The sequence below is a fragment of the Carcharodon carcharias genome, assembly GCF_017639515.1.
Source record: "Carcharodon carcharias isolate sCarCar2 chromosome 36 unlocalized genomic scaffold, sCarCar2.pri SUPER_36_unloc_2, whole genome shotgun sequence".
NCBI classification, from domain to species: domain Eukaryota; kingdom Metazoa; phylum Chordata; class Chondrichthyes; order Lamniformes; family Lamnidae; genus Carcharodon; species Carcharodon carcharias.
The window spans coordinates 1,320,339-1,340,145 of record NW_024470737.1 but is presented as its reverse complement, the minus strand read 5'-3'; the positions used below and the strand labels follow the sequence as shown (position 1 = coordinate 1,340,145).

The 19,807-nt window shown below is 55.1% G+C and overlaps 1 protein-coding gene across 1 annotated transcript in view; it reads left to right on the top strand.

The window, feature by feature from the left end:
* The first annotated feature begins 919 nt into the window (after window positions 1-919).
* LOC121274416 (aminopeptidase N-like) overlaps window positions 920-19,807 on the top strand; it is a 78,085-nt gene continuing 59,197 nt past the window's right edge. The window contains exons 1-2 of the mRNA XM_041181725.1: window positions 920-1,103; window positions 2,028-2,550. Of these exons, the coding sequence (XP_041037659.1) occupies window positions 920-1,103; window positions 2,028-2,550 (707 nt within the window). The remainder of the gene's footprint in view (window positions 1,104-2,027; window positions 2,551-19,807) is intronic.

Sequence of the window (19,807 nt, the reverse complement as noted above, 5' to 3'; positions counted from 1 at the left end):
TCAGTACTGAGGGAGTGCTGCACTGTCGGAGGGTCAGTACTGAGGGAGTGCTGCACTGTCGGAGGGTCAGTACTGAGAGAGTGCAGCACTGTCAGAGGGTCAGTACTGAGGGATTACCGCACTGTCAGAGGGTCAGTACTGAGGGAGTGCCGCACTGTCCGAGGTGCCGTGTTTCAGGATGAGATGTCACTACGAGGCTCCTGTCTCCCCCCTCGGGTGATTGTAAGAGACCCAACAGCCGCTGTTGGAAGAGGAGCAGCTGGGGGGGGGGTGCGGGTGGGTGCTGAGCTCTCCCTCTTGTCCTGGGGCCCAATATTTACCCCTTAACCAACACCACCAAAGAGAAACAGACGGACCTGGCTGATGATCATTTAGCTGTTTGTGGGATCTTGCTGTGCACAAGTTGGCTGGCCCCTTCCCCCACCCCCCCTGACAACAGGGGCCACCTTGAAAATGAAAAGGACCTCATTGGCTGGGAAGCGCTTTGGGACGTCCTGCGGTGGGGTTAGGCGCTAGAGAAATGCGGGTCAGTCTTTTCTCACTTCCGATTGGACCACTGGTGGTCTGACCAACCCCCCCCCCCCCCCACCCCCGTCGACAGGAGTGACCTCACCGCGGAACATGCAAATGACGGAATGTTGACCTTTTTGCAACGTTCGGTGGGGGGGGGGGGGGGGGGGGGAGGGGGTGCCATTGTGACATGGTCAGCTCCTTTTGTCCAATCAGGGCTGGTGGAAGGTGTCACATGTTCAGCAGCTCCATTGTGATGTCATCGTGGGGGGGCGGGGTTGTTGTGGGTGAGGTTGGGGGCATCACCGGTGCCAGTGGGTGGGGGGGGGTGGGGGTGGGGAGGTGTGGGGGAGGGGGAGGGGGTAGTAGGGGTGGCTGGTGGGGAGTGGGGGAGGGTCCCAGTCAGATGATGCTGGCCGGGAGCGGTGGTGATTGGCTGCGGCTTCTGCTCGGAGGAGGTTGGCGTCCAGTGCTCGTGTGGACAGGCGAGGGGGAAGGGTCACAGCGCCCGGCGCCGGGCACCGTCGAGGGTCACATGAGGGGTGGGGACGAGGAGGTGAATCACCAGGAGAAGGTAATGCCCCCAAGAGCAGGTAACAACAGAATGGAGAGCTGAATGAGGAGGGGGGGGGGCATCTTGGCAAACTGAGGGTGGAGGGAGGTGTGCTGGGGGGGGGGTGCACAGGGGATAGTCGTGGGGGGCAAAGTTTCCCTGTGGGCATCGGTGGGGGTGGGGGTGTGGGGGGCGAACGCCTGCCACACTTCGGAACCCGGCACCCAGCTTCCTGCCCTTTGCGTAATGGCCGCCAATGGTCAGCGAGAGGCACCGCGCGGAAACGTTTGGGGTTCGGGTGGCGCAGGGGATCGGTGGGACGGGTGCCACTGCGGGGAGGGCGGTGGTGGGTGGGGGGGGGGTGGTGGGTGAGGGGGAATCACCGAGGCATAACGTTTGGGGTGTCCCTCGAGGGAATCGGCCGTTGGGTACAGGACCAATGGCGCGGGGGTGGGCGAGCATGAGGCGAGTCCTGCCTGGTGAGGGGGTGAGGAGAGGGGGGAAGAGGGTTTATCAAAGACCACCCTTCGTCCCACCGACAGACGGTGGAATCATGGGGATGACGCCGCACAGGGGGAGGCCATTTGGCCCATCCTGCTTGAGCCGGCTCCTTGAAAGGTCTATCCAATAGGTCCCACTCCAAGCCCACACCATCTCTTTCCCCCCATAGCCCATAATATCTCCCCTTCCAGTATTTATCCGATTCCACCCTCCACTTTTGAAAGTTCCTATTGAATCTGCTTCCACCGCCCTTTCAGGCAGCGCCTTCCAGATTACAACAACTCACTGTGTAAATAAAAACAAAATCTCCTCATCTCCCCCTCTGGTTCCCTTCCCGATTCTCTTCAATCTGTGTCCCCTCTGGTTACCGACCCTCCTGTTAGTGAGCCCCTGACTTACCCAATCGAAGCCCCATCGTGGTTTTATAACTAGTTGCTCATTTTGATGTTTTGTTTCCCCACAGTGGCCATGGAAACGACTTGGATTGGAAAGGCCTTGACTGTGTTAGGCCTCATTGCCGTTGTACAGGCCTCACCCAACAAGCGGGCACCACAGGCCTCTCTCGTCAAGGCCTTGGCCCTGGATGAGGAGCCCTGGAACGTTCCCTACCTCCCCAGCTCCCTCAGGCCCATCAACTACGAGGTGCAGCTGTGGCCTTGGCTGTTCCGGGAGAGCTCCTCGGGGCTCTACCTCTTCCACGGGCGGTCCATTGTCACCTTCGAGTGTCTGGAGACGACCGACGTCATCATCATCCACAGCAGGATGCTCAACTACACCGAGCCGATGAGGGTCTCCAGGGAAGACAACTCAACCATCGGTGTGAAAAGCTACTGGGAGGAGATGGCCAATGAATACTTGGTGCTGCTCCTCGGCAGCCCCCTCTGGAGGGGCAAGGTGTACAGGTTGCAGACAGCCTTCCGGGGGGAGCTGACAGATGAGCTGCAGGGGCTGTACAGATCCGACTATGAGGAAGATGGCACGACAAAGTAAGCGGGCAGAATTCCCGGGGCCAGTGGTTCAAAAGGGACCAAGCACAGGCGGCGATTGGTCCATTAGATCCGAACGATCAGAGTTCCCGTTCACTCCCGGCCCCGCGCTTGCTGTTCGACATAGGCCCTGGGTCTGTTTGTAAAATTACCATCACATTTTTAAATCCCGCACATGCCTACTTCTATCTGTAACCTCCTCCAGCCCCTACACCCCTCCCTATCTCTGTAACCTCCTCCAGCCCCTACACCCCTCCCTATCTCTGTAACCTCCTCCAGACCCTACACCCCTCCCTATCTCTGTAACCTCCTCCAGCCCCTACACCCCTCCCTATCTCTGTAACCTCCTCCAGCCCCTACACCCCTCCCTATCTCTGTAACCTCCTCCAGCCCCTACACCACTCCCTATCTCTGTAACCTCCTCCAGCCCCTACACCCCTCCCTATCTCTGTAACCTCCTCCAGCCCCTACACCCCTCCCTATCTCTGTAACCTCCTCCTGCCCCTACACCCCTCCCTATCTCTGTAACCACCTTCAGCCACTACACCCCTCCCTATCCCTGTAACCTCCTACAGCCCCTACACCCCTCCCTATCTCTGTAACCTCCTCCAGTCCCTACACCCCTCCCTATCCCTGTAACGTCCTCCAGCCCCTACACCCCCTCCCTATCTCTGTAACCTCCTCCAGCCCCTACAACCCTCCCCATCTCTGTAACCTCCTCCAGCCCCTACACCCCCTCCCTATCTCTGTAACCTCCTCCAGCCCCTACGCCCCTCCCTATCTCTGTAACCTCCTCCAGCCCCTACACCCCTCTCTATCTCTGTAACCTCCTCCAGCCCCTACACCCCTCCCTATCTCTGTAACCTCCTCCAGCCCCTACACCCCTCCCTATCTCTGTAACCTCCTCCAGCCCCTTCCCCCCTCCCTATCTCTGTCACCTACTCCAACCCTCAGAACCCTCCATATCTCTCAAAGAATCATCGAGGTCTACAGCACAGAAAAAGGCCCTTCAGCCCATCGAGTCTGCACTGGTCAAACAAGTACCTAACTATTCTAATCCCATTTTCCAGCACTAGGCCCATAGCCTTGTATGCCATGGCATCGCAAGTGCACATCCAAATACTTCTTAAACGTTATGAGGATTTCTGTTTCTACCACCCTTTCAGGCAATGAGTTCCAGACTCCCACCACCCTCTGGGTGAAAAAATTCTTCCTCACATCCCCTCTAAACCTTCTGCCCCTTACCTTAAATCTCTGCCCCCTGGTTATTGATCCCTCAGCCAAGGGGAAAAGTTCCTTCCTGTCTACCCTATCTATGCCCCTCATAATTTTACACACCTCAATCATGTCCCCCCTCAATCTCCTCTGCTCCAGGAAAAATAACTCCAGTCTATCCAATCTCTCCTCATAACTAAAACTCTCCAGTCCAGGCAACATCCTGGTAAATCTCCTCTGCACTCTCTCTAATGTAATCACATCCTTCCTATAATGCGGATTCCAGAACTGCACACAATACTCTAGCTGTGGCCTAACCAACGTTTTATACAGTTCCAGCATAACCTCCTTGATCTTATATTCTATGCCTCAGCTAATAAAGGCAAGTATCCCATATGCCTTCTTAACCACCTTATCTACCTGTCCGGCTACCTTAAGGGACCGGTGGACATGCACACCAAAGTCCCTCTGATCCTCAGTGCTTCCCAGGGTCCTACCATTCATTGTGTATTCCTGTGCCTTGTTTGTCCTGCCCAAGTGCATCACCTCACACTTATCCAGATTCAATTCTATTTGCCACTGATCAGCCCATCTGACCAGCCCGTCTATATCCTCCTGTAATCTAAGGCTATCCTCCTCACTATTTACCACCCCATCAATTTTCGTGTCATCCGCAAACTTACTGATCAACTCTCCTACATTCAAGTTTAAATCGTTTATAAATACCACAAACAGCAAGGGACCCAACACGGATCCCTGTGGAACCCCACTGGACAGAGGCATCCAGTCACAAAAACACTCCTCGACCATCACCCTCTGCTTCTTGCCACTCAGCCAATTCTGGATCCAATTTGCCAAATTGCCTTGGATCCCATGGGCTCTTACCTTCATTATCAGTCTCCCATATGGGACCTTATCAAAAGCCTTGCTGAAGTCCAAGTAGACTACATCAAATGCATTACCCTCATCTACACACCTGGTCACCTCTTTGCAAAATTCAATCAAATTGGTCAGACATGACCTCCCCTTAACAAAACCATGCTGACTGTCCTTGATTAATCCCTGCCTCTCCAAGTGTAGATTAATTCTGTCCCTCAGAATTGCTTCCATTAGTTTCCCCACCACTGAGGTTAGACTGACTGGCCTGTAGTTCTCTGGTTTATCCCTTCCTCCCTTCTTGAATAACGGTACCACATTGGCTGTCCTCCAGTCCTCTGGCACCTCTCCTGTGGCCAGAGAGATATTGAAAATTATTGCCAATGCTCCTGCTATCTCCTCCCTTGCCTCACTCAACAGCCTGGGATACATTTCATCCAGGCCTGGAGATTTATCTACTTTTAAGCCTGCCAGACCACTTAGAACCTCCTCCCTTTCTATGCTAATTTCTTCAATTACATCACAGTCCTTCTGCCTGATTTCCAGACCCACGTTGTCCCTCTCACTTGTGAACAGCTACACAAAGTATTCATTTAGAACCCTACTTACCTCTTCCGGCTCTACACACAAACTACCACTATGGTTCTTAATGGGCCCTAACTCTTTCCCTAGTTATCCTCTTACACTTAATGTACTTGGAAAATAACTTTGGATTTTCCTTTATTTTACCTGCCAATGTTTTTTCATGCCCCCTTTTTACTCTACTAATTTCCTTTTTAAGCCTCCCCACCCCCCACCACCCCCCACTACACATTCTATACTCCTCTAGGGCTTCTGCTGTTTTGAGTCCTCAGTATCTGCCATAAGCCTCCCTTTTTCTCTTTATCCAATCCTGTATATCATTCGACATCCAGGGTTCCCTGGATTTGTTGGTCCCACCCTTTGTCTTTACTGGAATATGTTGGCCCTGTACTCTCTCTATTTCCTTCTTGAATGAGTCCCACTGCTCTGATGCAGATTTACCTAAAAGTAGCTGCTCCCAGTCCACTCTGGACAAATCATATCGGATCTTATTAAAATTGGCTTTCTCCCAATTTAGAACTCTGATTCCTGGACCCATCCTTGTCCTTTTCCATAACAACGTTGAATCTAACGGAGTTATGATCACTATCTGCAAAATGATCCCCCACTGATACCTCTACCACTTGTTCAGCTTCATTCCCTAAAATTAAGTCCAGGACCAACCCCCTCTCTTGTAGGGCCTGTTACATATTGGCTTAAAAAGCTCTTATTTTAAGAATTCCACTCCCTCGAAACCTATCAAACTATGACGAACCCAGTTAATGTTAGGGAAGTTGAAATCCCCCACTATTACTAGCCTATTATTTTTACATTTCTCTGAAATTTGCCTACATGTCTGCTCTTCTATTTCCCTGACTGTTTTAGGGCCTATAGTACACTCGCAGCAATGTGATTACTCCTTTTTTGTTTTTCAGTTCTAACCATATGGCTTCATTGGAGGAGCCTTCTATGATGTCATCCCTCCTTACCGCTGTAATTGATTCCTTGATCAATATTGTGATACCCCTCCTCTTTTACCTCCTTCCCTGTCTCGCCTGAAGACCCTAACTCCTGGAATATTGAGCTGCCAATCCTGCCCCTCTCTCAACCATGTCTCTGTGACAGCAATGACATCACACTTCCATGTGTTAATTTGTGCCCTCAACTCATCTGCCTTATTTGTCAGACTCCTTGCAGTAAAATAAATACCATCCAATCTTGCCAAACTCCCTTGTGCCATAACTGGCCTATAATTTCTATGCCTTCCACACTCACTTGCTCTGTCTTCTAATTTTGGTTGTGCATCTCCTCCTGCTGAACCTCTTCTCAGGATCCCATCCCCCTGCCAAGTTAGTTTAAACCCTCCCCAACAGCTCTAGCAAATCTCCCCGCAAGGATGTTGGTCCCATTCCGGTTCAGGTGCAATCCGTCTGCCTTGTACAGGCCCCACCGCCCCCAGAAATGGTCCTAATGTCACAGAAAGTTAAAGCCCTCCCTCCTGCACCATCTCTCCAGCCACACATTCATCTAGACTAACCTCCTATTTCTATACTCACTAGCGCATGGCACCGGAAGTAATCCAGAGATTACTACCTTTGATGTCCTGTTATTCTACTCCCTAAATTCTGCTTGCAGGACCTCATCCCTCTTTCTACCTACGTTGTTGGTACCGATATGTCCACAATCTCTGTCTGTTTGCCCTCCCCCTTTAGAATGTCCTGCAGCCGTTCAGTCACATCCTTGACCCTGGCACCAGGGAGGCAACAGATCATCCTGGAGTCACACCTACAGCTGCAGAAACCCCTGTCTGTTCCCCTGACTATCGAGTCTCCTACCACTATTGCTCTTCCCCCATTTTTCCTCCTCCCCTGTGCAGCTGAGCCACTCACACCGTTTTCCAACACAGAAAAACGGTTCTCGAGCATGATGCACCCTGGGGATTTCCTGACTACCTGCCTGACACCTTTCTTCTGACTGATGGTCACCCATTCCCTCTCTGTCTGCACTTCCGTAAGCTGTGGGGTGACCAGGTCTAAAAAGCTGCTATCCACGAAACTCTCAGCCTCGCGGATGCGCCTCAGGGCCTCCAGCCGCCGGTCAAGCTCGGAAACCCGGAGCTCGAGTAGCTGCAGTCGTTGGGACTTTCTGCACACATGGTCAGTCAGAGCACAAGGAGCGTCTAGGACTTCCCACATGTTGCAGGCGGAACATAACACGGGACTGAGCTGCCCAGCCATGCCTCCAGTTGAAAAAAACCCCATTACTTAAAGTTAAATGCAGGAAAATAAACATTAAATCATTTACGTACTTTAAATAAAAAATGGAACCCATACCTTTCCTTAGCTTAATTTATTTTAAACTGGAGAAAAACTGGAGAAAACACTTACCAAATACTCAACAATCAGCTCTCTCTGTAACTTCCTCCAGCCCCTAAACCCCTCCAGCCCCTAAACCCCTCCCTATCTCTGTAACCTCCTCCAGCCCCTACACACCTCCCTATCTCTGTAACCTCCTCCAGCCCCTACAACCCTCCCTATCTCTGTAACCTCCTCCAGCCCCTACATCCCTCCCTATCTCTGTAACCTCCTCCAGCCCCTACACCCCTCCCTATCTCTATAACCTCCTCCAGCCCCTACACCCCTCCCTATGTCTGTAACCTCCTCCAGCCCCTACACCCCTCCCTATCTCTGTAACCTCCTCCAGCCCCGAAACCCCTCCCTATCTCTGTAACCTCCTCCAGGCCCTACACCCCTCCAGCCCCTAAACCCCTCCCTATCTCTGTAACCTCCTCCAGCCCCTAAACCCCTCCAGCCCCTAAACCCCTCCCTATCTCTGTAACCTCCTCCAGCCCCTAAACCCCTCCAGCCCCTAAACCCCTCCTTATCTCTGTAACCTCCTCCAGCCCCGAAACCCCTCCCTATCACTGTAACCTCCTCCAGCCCCTACACCCCTCCCTATCTCTGTAACCTCCTCCAGCCCCTAAACCCCTCCCTACCTCTGTAAACTCCTCCAGCCCCTAAACCCCTCCCTATCTCTGTAACCTCCTCCAGCCCCTACACCCCTCCCTATCTCTGTAACCTCCTCCAGCCCCTAAACCCCTCCCTACCTCTGTAACCGCCTCCAGCCCCTAAATCCCTCCCTATCTCTGTAACCTCCTCCAGCCCCTAAACCCCTCCCTATCTCTGTAACCTTCTCCAGCCCCTAAACCCCTCCTTACCTCTGTAACCTCCTCCAGCCCCTAAACTCCTCCCTATCTCTGTAACCTCCTCCAGCCCCTAAACCCCTCCCTATCTCTGTAACCTCCTCCAGCCCCTACACCCCTCCCTATCTCTGTAACCTCCTCCAGCCCCTACATCCCTCCCTATCTCTGTAACCTCCTCCAGCCCCTACATCCCTCCCTATCTCTGTAACCACCTCCAGCCCCTACACCCCTCCCTATCTCTGTAACCACCTCCAGCCCCTACACCCCTCCGTATCTCTGTAACCTCCTCCAGCCCCTACACCCCTCCCTATATCTGTAACCTCCTCCAGCTCCTACACCCCTCGCTAACTCTGTAACCTCCTCCAGCCCCTACACCCCTCCCTATCTCTGTAACCTCCTCCAGCCCCTACAACCCTCCCTATCTCTGTAACCTCCTCTAGCCCCTACACCCCTCCATATCTCTGTAACCTCCTCCAGCCCCTACACCCCTCCCTATCTCTGTAACCTCCTCCAGCCCCTACACCCCTCCCTATCTCTGTAACCTCCTCCAGCCCCTAAGCCCCTCCAGCCCCTACACCCCTCCCTATCTCTATAACCTCCTCCAGCCCCTACACCCCTCCCTATGTCTGTAACCTCCTCCAGCCCCTACACCCCTCCCTATCTCTGTAACCTCCTCCAGCCCCGAAACCCCTCCCTATCTCTGTAACCTCCTCCAGGCCCTACACCCCTCCAGCCCCTAAACCCCTCCCTATCTCTGTAACCTCCTCCAGCCCCTAAACCCCTCCAGCCCCTAAACCCCTCCCTATCTCTGTAACCTCCTCCAGCCCCTAAACCCCTCCAGCCCCTAAACCCCTCCTTATCTCTGTAACCTCCTCCAGCCCCGAAACCCCTCCCTATCACTGTAACCTCCTCCAGCCCCTACACCCCTCCCTATCTCTGTAACCTCCTCCAGCCCCTAAACCCCTCCCTACCTCTGTAAACTCCTCCAGCCCCTAAACCCCTCCCTATCTCTGTAACCTCCTCCAGCCCCTACACCCCTCCCTATCTCTGTAACCTCCTCCAGCCCCTAAACCCCTCCCTACCTCTGTAACCGCCTCCAGCCCCTAAATCCCTCCCTATCTCTGTAACCTCCTCCAGCCCCTAAACCCCTCCCTATCTCTGTAACCTTCTCCAGCCCCTAAACCCCTCCTTACCTCTGTAACCTCCTCCAGCCCCTAAACTCCTCCCTATCTCTGTAACCTCCTCCAGCCCCTAAACCCCTCCCTATCTCTGTAACCTCCTCCAGCCCCTACACCCCTCCCTATCTCTGTAACCTCCTCCAGCCCCTACATCCCTCCCTATCTCTGTAACCTCCTCCAGCCCCTACATCCCTCCCTATCTCTGTAACCACCTCCAACCCCTACACCCCTCCCTATCTCTGTAACCACCTCCAGCCCCTACACCCCTCCCTATCTCTGTAACCTCCTCCAGCCCCTACACCCCTCCCTATATCTGTAACCTCCTCCAGCTCCTACACCCCTCGCTAACTCTGTAACCTCCTCCAGCCCCTACACCCCTCCCTATCTCTGTAACCTCCTCCAGCCCCTACAACCCTCCCTATCTCTGTAACCTCCTCTAGCCCCTACACCCCTCCATATCTCTGTAACCTCCTCCAGCCCCTACACCCCTCCCTATCTCTGTAACCTCCTCCAGCCCCTACACCCCTCCCTATCTCTGTAACCTCCTCCAGCCCCTAAGCCCCTCCAGCCCCTACACCCCTCCCTATCTCTATAACCTCCTCCAGCCCCTACACCCCTCCCTATGTCTGTAACCTCCTCCAGCCCCTACACCCCTCCCTATCTCTGTAACCTCCTCCAGCCCCGAAACCCCTCCCTATCTCTGTAATCTCCTCCAGGCCCTACACCCCTCCAGCCCCTAAACCCCTCCCTATCTCTGTAACCTCCTCCAGCCCCTAAACCCCTCCAGCCCCTAAACCCCTCCCTATCTCTGTAACCTCCTCCAGCCCCTAAACCCCTCCAGCCCCTAAACCCCTCCCTATCTCTGTAACCTCCTCCAGCCCCGAAACCCCTCCCTATCACTGTAACCTCCTCCAGCCCCTACACCCCTCCCTATCTCTGTAACCTCCTCCAGCCCCTAAACCCCTCCCTACCTCTGTAAACTCCTCCAGCCACTAAACCCCTCCCTATCTCTGTAACCTCCTCCAGCCCCTACACCCATCCCTATCTCTGTAACCTCCTCCAGCCCCTAAACCCCTCCCTACCTCTGTAAAGGCCTCCAGCCCCTAAATCCCTCCCTATCTCTGTAACCTCCTCCAGCCCCTAAACCCCTCCCTATCTCTGTAACCTTCTCCAGCCCCTAAACCCCTCCTTACCTCTGTAACCTCCTCCAGCCCCTAAACTCCTCCCTATCTCTGTAACCTCCTCCAGCCCCTAAACCCCTCCCTATCTCTGTAACCTCCTCCAGCCCCTACACCCCGCCCTATCTCTGTAACCTCCTCCAGCCCCTACATCCCTCCCTATCTCTGTAACCTCCTCCAGCCCCTACATCCCTCCCTATCTCTGTAACCACCTCCAGCCCCTACACCCCTCCCTATCTCTGTAACCACCTCCAGCCCCTACACCCCTCCGTAACTCTGTAACCTCCTCCAGCCCCTACACCCCTCCCTATATCTGTAACCTCCTCCAGCTCCTACACCCCTCCCTATCTCTGTAACCTCCTCCAGCCCCTACAACCCTCCCTATCTCTGTAACCTCCTCCAGCCCCTACATCCCTCCCTATCTCTGTAACCTCCTCCAGCCCCTACACCCCTCCCTATCTCTATAACCTCCTCCAGCCCCTACACCCCTCGCTAAGTCTGTAACCTCCTCCAGCCCCTACACCCCTCCCTATCTCTGTAACCTCCTCCAGCCCCTACAACCCTCCCTATCTCTGTAACCTCCTCCAGCCCCTACATCCCTCCCTATCTCTGTAACCTCCTCCAGCCCCTACACCCCTCCCTATCTCTATAACCTCCTCCAGACCCTACACCCCTCCCTATGTCTGTAACCTCCTCCAGCCCCTACACCCCTCCCTATCTCTGTAACCTCCTCCAGCCCCGAAACCCCTCCCTATCTCTGTAACCTCCTCCAGGCCCTACACCCCTCCAGCCCCTAAACCCCTCCCTATCTCTGTAACCTCCTCCAGCCCCTAAACCCCTCCAGCCCCTAAACCCCTCCCTATCTCTGTAACCTCCTCCAGCCCCTAAACCCCTCCAGCCCCTAAACCCCTCCTTATCTCTGTAACCTCCTCCAGCCCCGAAACCCCTCCCTATCACTGTAACCTCCTCCAGCCCCTACACCCCTCCCTATCTCTGTAACCTCCTCCAGCCCCTAAACCCCTCCCTACCTCTGTAAACTCCTCCAGCCCCTAAACCCCTCCCTATCTCTGTAACCTCCTCCAGCCCCTACACCCCTCCCTATCTCTGTAACCTCCTCCAGCCCCTAAACCCCTCCCTACCTCTGTAACCGCCTCCAGCCCCTAAATCCCTCCCTATCTCTGTAACCTCCTCCAGCCCCTAAACCCCTCCCTATCTCTGTAACCTTCTCCAGCCCCTAAACCCCTCCTTACCTCTGTAACCTCCTCCAGCCCCTAAACTCCTCCCTATCTCTGTAACCTCCTCCAGCCCCTAAACCCCTCCCTATCTCTGTAACCTCCTCCAGCCCCTACACCCCTCCCTATCTCTGTAACCTCCTCCAGCCCCTACATCCCTCCCTATCTCTGTAACCTCCTCCAGCCCCTACATCCCTCCCTATCTCTGTAACCACCTCCAGCCCCTACACCCCTCCCTATCTCTGTAACCACCTCCAGCCCCTACACCCCTCCGTATCTCTGTAACCTCCTCCAGCCCCTACACCCCTCCCTATATCTGTAACCTCCTCCAGCTCCTACACCCCTCGCTAACTCTGTAACCTCCTCCAGCCCCTACACCCCTCCCTATCTCTGTAACCTCCTCCAGCCCCTACAACCCTCCCTATCTCTGTAACCTCCTCTAGCCCCTACACCCCTCCATATCTCTGTAACCTCCTCCAGCCCCTACACCCCTCCCTATCTCTGTAACCTCCTCCAGCCCCTACACCCCTCCCTATCTCTGTAACCTCCTCCAGCCCCTAAACCCCTCCAGCCCCTACACCCCTCCCTATCTCTATAACCTCCTCCAGCCCCTACACCCCTCCCTATGTCTGTAACCTCCTCCAGCCCCTACACCCCTCCCTATCTCTGTAACCTCCTCCAGCCCCGAAACCCCTCCCTATCTCTGTAACCTCCTCCAGGCCCTACACCCCTCCAGCCCCTAAACCCCTCCCTATCTCTGTAACCTCCTCCAGCCCCTAAACCCCTCCAGCCCCTAAACCCCTCCCTATCTCTGTAACCTCCTCCAGCCCCTAAACCCCTCCAGCCCCTAAACCCCTCCCTATCTCTGTAACCTCCTCCAGCCCCGAAACCCCTCCCTATCACTGTAACCTCCTCCAGCCCCTACACCCCTCCCTATCTCTGTAACCTCCTCCAGCCCCTAAACCCCTCCCTACCTCTGTAAACTCCTCCAGCCCCTAAACCCCTCCCTATCTCTGTAACCTCCTCCAGCCCCTACACCCATCCCTATCTCTGTAACCTCCTCCAGCCCCTAAACCCCTCCCTACCTCTGTAACCGCCTCCAGCCCCTAAATCCCTCCCTATCTCTGTAACCTCCTCCAGCCCCTAAACCCCTCCCTATCTCTGTAACCTTCTCCAGCCCCTAAACCCCTCCTTACCTCTGTAACCTCCTCCAGCCCCTAAACTCCTCCCTATCTCTGTAACCTCCTCCAGCCCCTAAACCCCTCCCTATCTCTGTAACCTCCTCCAGCCCCTACACCCCGCCCTATCTCTGTAACCTCCTCCAGCCCCTACATCCCTCCCTATCTCTGTAACCTCCTCCAGCCCCTACATCCCTCCCTATCTCTGTAACCACCTCCAGCCCCTACACCCCTCCCTATCTCTGTAACCACCTCCAGCCCCTACACCCCTCCGTATCTCTGTAACCTCCTCCAGCCCCTACACCCCTCCCTATATCTGTAACCTCCTCCAGCTCCTACACCCCTCGCTAACTCTGTAACCTCCTCCAGCCCCTACACCCCTCCCTATCTCTGTAACCTCCTCCAGCCCCTACAACCCTCCCTATCTCTGTAACCTCCTCTAGCCCCTACACCCCTCCATATCTCTGTAACCTCCTCCAGCCCCTACACCCCTCCCTATCTCTGTAACCTCCTCCAGCCCCTACACCCCTCCCTATCTCTGTAACCTCCCCCAGCCCCTAAACCCCTCCAGCCCCTACACCCCTCCCTATCTCTATAACCTCCTCCAGCCCCTACACCCCTCCCTATGTCTGTAACCTCCTCCAGCCCCTACACCCCTCCCTATCTCTGTAACCTCCTCCAGCCCCGAAACCCCTCCCTATCTCTGTAACCTCCTCCAGGCCCTACACCCCTCCAGCCCCTAAACCCCTCCCTATCTCTGTAACCTCCTCCAGCCCCTAAACCCCTCCAGCCCCTAAACCCCTCCCTATCTCTGTAACCTCCTCCAGCCCCTAAACCCCTCCAGCCCCTAAACCCCTCCCTATCTCTGTAACCTCCTCCAGCCCCGAAACCCCTCCCTATCACTGTAACCTCCTCCAGCCCCTACACCCCTCCCTATCTCTGTAACCTCCTCCAGCCCCTAAACCCCTCCCTACCTCTGTAAACTCCTCCAGCCCCTAAACCCCTCCCTATCTCTGTAACCTCCTCCAGCCCCTAAACCCCTCCCTACCTCTGTAACCGCCTCCAGCCCCTAAATCCCTCCCTATCTCTGTAACCTCCTCCAGCCCCTAAACCCCTCCCTATCTCTGTAACCTTCTCCAGCCCCTAAACCCCTCCTTACCTCTGTAACCTCCTCCAGCCCCTAAACTCCTCCCTATCTCTGTAACCTCCTCCAGCCCCTAAACCCCTCCCTATCTCTGTAACCTCCTCCAGCCCCTACACCCCTCCCTATCTCTGTAACCTCCTCCAGCCCCTACATCCCTCCCTATCTCTGTAACCTCCTCCAGCCCCTACATCACTCCCTATCTCTGTAACCACCTCCAGCCCCTACACCCCTCCCTATCTCTGTAACCACCTCCAGCCCCTACACCCCTCCGTATCTCTGTAACCTCCTCCAGCCCCTACACCCCTCCCTATATCTGTAACCTCCTCCAGCTCCTACACCCCTCGCTAACTCTGTAACCTCCTCCAGCCCCTACACCCCTCCCTATCTCTGTAACCTTCTCCAGCCCCTACAACCCTCCCTATCTCTGTAACCTCCTCTAGCCCCTACACCCCTCCATATCTCTGTAACCTCCTCCAGCCCCTACACCCCATCCCTATCTCTGTAACCTCCTCCAGCCCCTACACCCCTCCCTATCTCTGTAACCTCCTCCAGCCCCTACACCCCTCCCTATCTCTGTAACCTCCTCCAGCCCCTACAACCGTCCGAGATCTCTGCGCTCCTCCAATTCCGGCCTATTGACCATCCCCCGATTCCCATCGCTCCACCATTGGCGGCCGTGCCTTCAGCTGCCTGGGGGGGCCCTGATCTCTGGAGTTCCCTCCTTAAGTCTCTCCACCTCTCCCTCTCTTGCTCTCGCCTCCTTTAAAATGCTTGTTAAAACTGATATCTTTGACTGAGCTTAAGTGAAAAAGACCTTGCCGTAACGTCTCACTTTGAGGACTACTCTGACAGTGCGGCGCTCCCTGAGTACTGACCCTCCGACAGTGCGGCGCTCCCTCAGTACTGTCCCTCCAACAGTGCGGCACTCCCTCAGTACTGATCCTCCAACAATGCGGCACTCCCTCAGTACTGAACCTGTAACAGTGCAGTTCTCCCTCAGTACTGACCCTCCGACAGTGCCGTAATCCCTTAGTACTGAGCCTCCAACAGTGCGGCGCTCCCTCAGTACTGACCCTCCGACAGTGCGGTGCTCCCTCAGTACTGACCCTCCAACAGTGCGGCACTCCCTCAGTACTGATCCACTAACATTGCGGCACTCCCTCAGTACTGACCCTCCGACAGTGCGGCACTCCCTCAGTACTGACCCTCCGACAGTGCGGCGCACCCTCAGTACTGACCCTCCGACAGTGCTGCGCTCCCTCAGTACTGACCCTCCGACAGTGCGGCGCTCCCTCAGTACTGACCATCCGACAGTGCGGCGCTCCCTCAGTACTGACCCTCCTACAGTGTGGCTCTCCCTCAGTACTGACCCTCTGACAGTGCGGCTCTCCCTCAGTACTGACCCTCTGACAGTGCGGCACTCCCTCAGTACTGTCCCTCTGACAGTGCGGCACTCCCTCAGTACTGACCCTCCGACAGTGCGGCACTCCCTTAGTACTGACCCTCTGACAGTGCGGCACTCCCCTAGTACTGACCCTCCGACAGTGCGGCTCTCCCTCAGTACTGACCCTCCGACAGTGCGGCTCTCCCTCAGTACTGACCCACCGACAGTGCTGCGCTCCCTCAGTACTGACCCTCCTACAGTGTGGCTCTCCCTCAGTACTGACCCTCTGACAGTGCGGCTCTCCCTCAGTACTGACCCTCTGACAGTGCGGCTCTCCCTCAGTACTGTCCCTCTGACAGTGCGGCACTCCTTCAGTACTGACCCTCCGACAGTGCGGCAATCCCTCAGTACTGACCCTCCGACAGTGCGGCTCTCCCTCAGTACTGACCCTCCGACAGTGCGGCTCTCCCTCAGTACTGACCCACCGACAGTGCGGCACTCCCTCAGTACTGACCCTCCGCCAGTGCGGCACTCCCTCAGTACTGACCCTCCGCCAGTGCGTCACTCCCTCAGTACTGACCATCCGACAGTGCGGCACTCCCTCAGTACTGACCCTCCGCCAGTGCGGCACTCCCTCAGTACTGACCCTCCGCCAGTGCGGCACTCCCTCAGTACTGACCCTCCGCCAGTGCGGCACTCCCTCAGTACTGACCCTCCGCCAGTGCGGCACTCCCTCAGTACTGACCCTCCGCCAGTGCGGCACTCCCTCAGTACTGACCCTCCGCCAGTGCGGCACTCCCTCAGTACTGACCCTCCGCCAGTGCGGCACTCCCTCAGTACTGACCCTCCGCCAGTGCGGCACTCCCTCAGTACTGACCCTCCGCCAGTGCGGCACTCCCTCAGTACTGAGCATCCGACAGTGCGGCTCTCCCTCAGTACTGACCCTCCGCCAGTGCGGCACTCCCTCAGTACTGACTCTCCACCAGTGCGGCACTGCCTCAGAACTGACCCTCCCACAGTGCAACACTCTCTCAGTACCGACCCTCTGACAGTGTGGCTCTCCCTCAGTACTGACCCTCCGACAGTGCAACACTCCCTCAGTACTGACCCTCTGACAGTGTGGCTCTCCCTCAGCACTGACGCTCCGACAGTGCGGCTCTCCCTCAGCACTGACCCTCCGACAGTGCGGCTCTCCCTCAGTACCGACCATCAGACAGTGCGGCGCTCCCTCAGTACTGACCCTCCGACAGTGCGGCACTCCCTCAGTACTGAAGGGCTCGTCTGGATTATGGGCTCGAGTCTCTTGAGTGAGGCTCAGACACATGTCATTCTGACTCCCAGGCAGACACGACGTCTCCTACCGGGTATCCGAGCTTTGAAAGAAGTCTGCAGTTAGATAGTTTAGTGCAGGGACACTAAATCAAGCCCTCCCGTGAACTCTCCCAGGGGATGTTGCTGTCGGGAATCTCCTGGAATCTCAGCTACAGGAGGTTTCGCAGACTGAGTAAGCTGCAGAAGGTTGCAGTTTGAATTGAGCGCAGCGAGGCCAAGTGCTTAACTCCTCGAGTTTGGTAAGTGAGGGAATTTGGTGCAGGGCAGGAGGAGGGACTTTCCGGCCTTTTACATAAAACGGTGCAAGGGAGAGACCCGGAGACAGTGAGTCCTGTGAGCAGAGGACCAGAGGCATTAAGTAGGTTTGCGGGAAGGTGAGTTTTTCGCTTCTTTTTCTCTCTGAGTTAGGGCAAGTTTTTAAACTGGTACTGGGGGTGGTGGTGGGGGGAGATCCAGTTGTCGTGGTCCAGGTAGGTACCAATGACATGGGTAGAACCAAGAAAGAGGTTCTACTGAGGGAGCATGAGGTGGTGGTTGAGGGGGGGGGGGGAGGGGGGGGCGCGGTAGTTGGTGGCGTAGTGGTAATGTCACCGGCCTGGCAATCCAGAGGCCCAGGTAAGCCTCTGGGAACACGGGTTCAAATCCCGCCTCGGCAGCTGGTGGAGTTCAAGCTCTCCTCAGTATTAGTGACCATGAAACCATTATCCATTGTTGTAAAAACCCATCTGGGTCACTAATGTCCCTAGAGGGAAGGGAATCAGCCCTCCTTACCCGGTCTGGCCTACACGTGACTCCAGACCCCACAGCCATGGGGTTGACTCTTAAACTGCACCCCCCACTGAAATGGCCGAGCCAGACCCTCAGTTGTATCAAACTGCTTCAAAGACACAACAAAGGGATGAAACCGGACGGACCACCCGGCATCGACCTGGGCACCAGAAACAACAACGGCAAACTCAGCCCTGTCGACCCTGCAAACTCCTCCTCACTAACATCTGGGGGCTAGTACCAGAATTGGGAGATCTGTCTCACAGACTAGTCAAGCAACAGCCTGACATAGTCATCCTCACAGAATCATATCTTACAGATAACGTCCCAGACACCACCATCACCATCCCTGGGTATGTCCTGTCCCACCAGCAGGACAGACCCAGCAGAGGTGGTGACACAGGGGTATAGAGTCAGGAGGGAGTTGCCCTGGGAGTTCTCAACATCGACTCCGGACCCCATGAAGTCTCATGGCATCAGGTCAAACATGGGCAAGGAAACCTCCTGCTGATGACCACGTACCACCCTCCCTCAGCTGATAAATCCGTGCTCCTCCACGTTGAACACCACTTGGAGGAAGCACTGAGGGTGACAAGGGCACAGAATGTACTCTGGGTGGGGGACTTCAATGTCCATCACCAAGAGAGTCTCGGTAGCACCACTACTGACCCAGCTGGCCGAGTCCTAAAGGACATAGCTGCTAGACTGGGTCTGCAGCAGGTGGTGAGGGAACCAACAACAGGGAGAAACATACTTAACCTCATCCTCACCAACCTGCCTGTCACAGATACATCTGTCCATGACAGTATCGGTAGGAGTGACCACCGCACAGTCATTGTGGAGACAAAGTCCCACCTTCACACTGAGGATACCCTCCAGCGTGTTGTGTGGCACTATCACTGTGCTAAATGGGATCGATTTCAAACAGATCTAGCAATTCAAGACTGGGTATCCATGAGGTGCTGTGGGCCATCAGCAGCAGCAGAATTGTACTCGAACACAATCTGTAACCTCATGGCCCAGCATATCCCCCACTCTACCATTACCATCAAGACAGGGGATCAACCCTGGTTCAATGAAGAGTGCAGGAGGGTATGTCAGGAGCAGCACCAGGCATACCTAAAAATGAGGTGTCAACCTGGTGAAGCTATAATACAGGATTACTTGTGTGCCAAACAGCATAAGCAGCAAGTGATAGGCAGAGCTAAGCGATCCCACAACCAACAGATCAGATCTAAGCTCTGCAGTCCTGCCACATCCAGTTGTGAATGGTGGTGGACAATTAAACAACTCACCAGAGGAGGGGGCTCCACAAATATCCCCATCCTCGATGATGGAGGAGCACAGCACATCAGTGCAAAAGATAAGGCTGAAGCATTTACTACAATCTTCAGCCAGAAGTGTCGAGTGGATGATCCATCTCAGCCTCCTCTGGAGGTCCCCAGCATCACAGATGCCAGTCTCCAGCCAATTCGATTCACTCCACGTGATATCAATAAACAGCTGAAGGCACTGGATACTGCAAAGGCTATGGGCCCTGACAATATTCCAACAATAGTACTGAAGACTTGTGCTCCAGAACTTGCCGCGCCCCTAGCCAAGCTGTTCCAGTACAGCTACAACACTGGCATCTACCCGGCTATGTGGAGAATTGCCCAGGTATGTCCTGTACACAAAAAGCAGGACAAATCTGACCAACAAATCTAAATGTAGCAAGACCTGGACAATATCCAGGCTTGGGCTGACAAGTGGCAAGTAACATTCACACCACACAAGTGCCAGGCAATGACCATCTCCAACAAGAGAGAATCTAACCATCACCCCTTGACGTTCAATGGCATTACCATCACTGAATCCCCCACTATCAACATCCTGGGGGTTACCATTGACCAGAAACTGGACCAGCCATATAAATACTGTGGCTACAAGAGCAGGTCAGAAGCTGGGAATCCTGCGGTGAGTAACTCACCTCCTGACTCCCCAAAAACCTGTCCTCCATCTACAAGGCA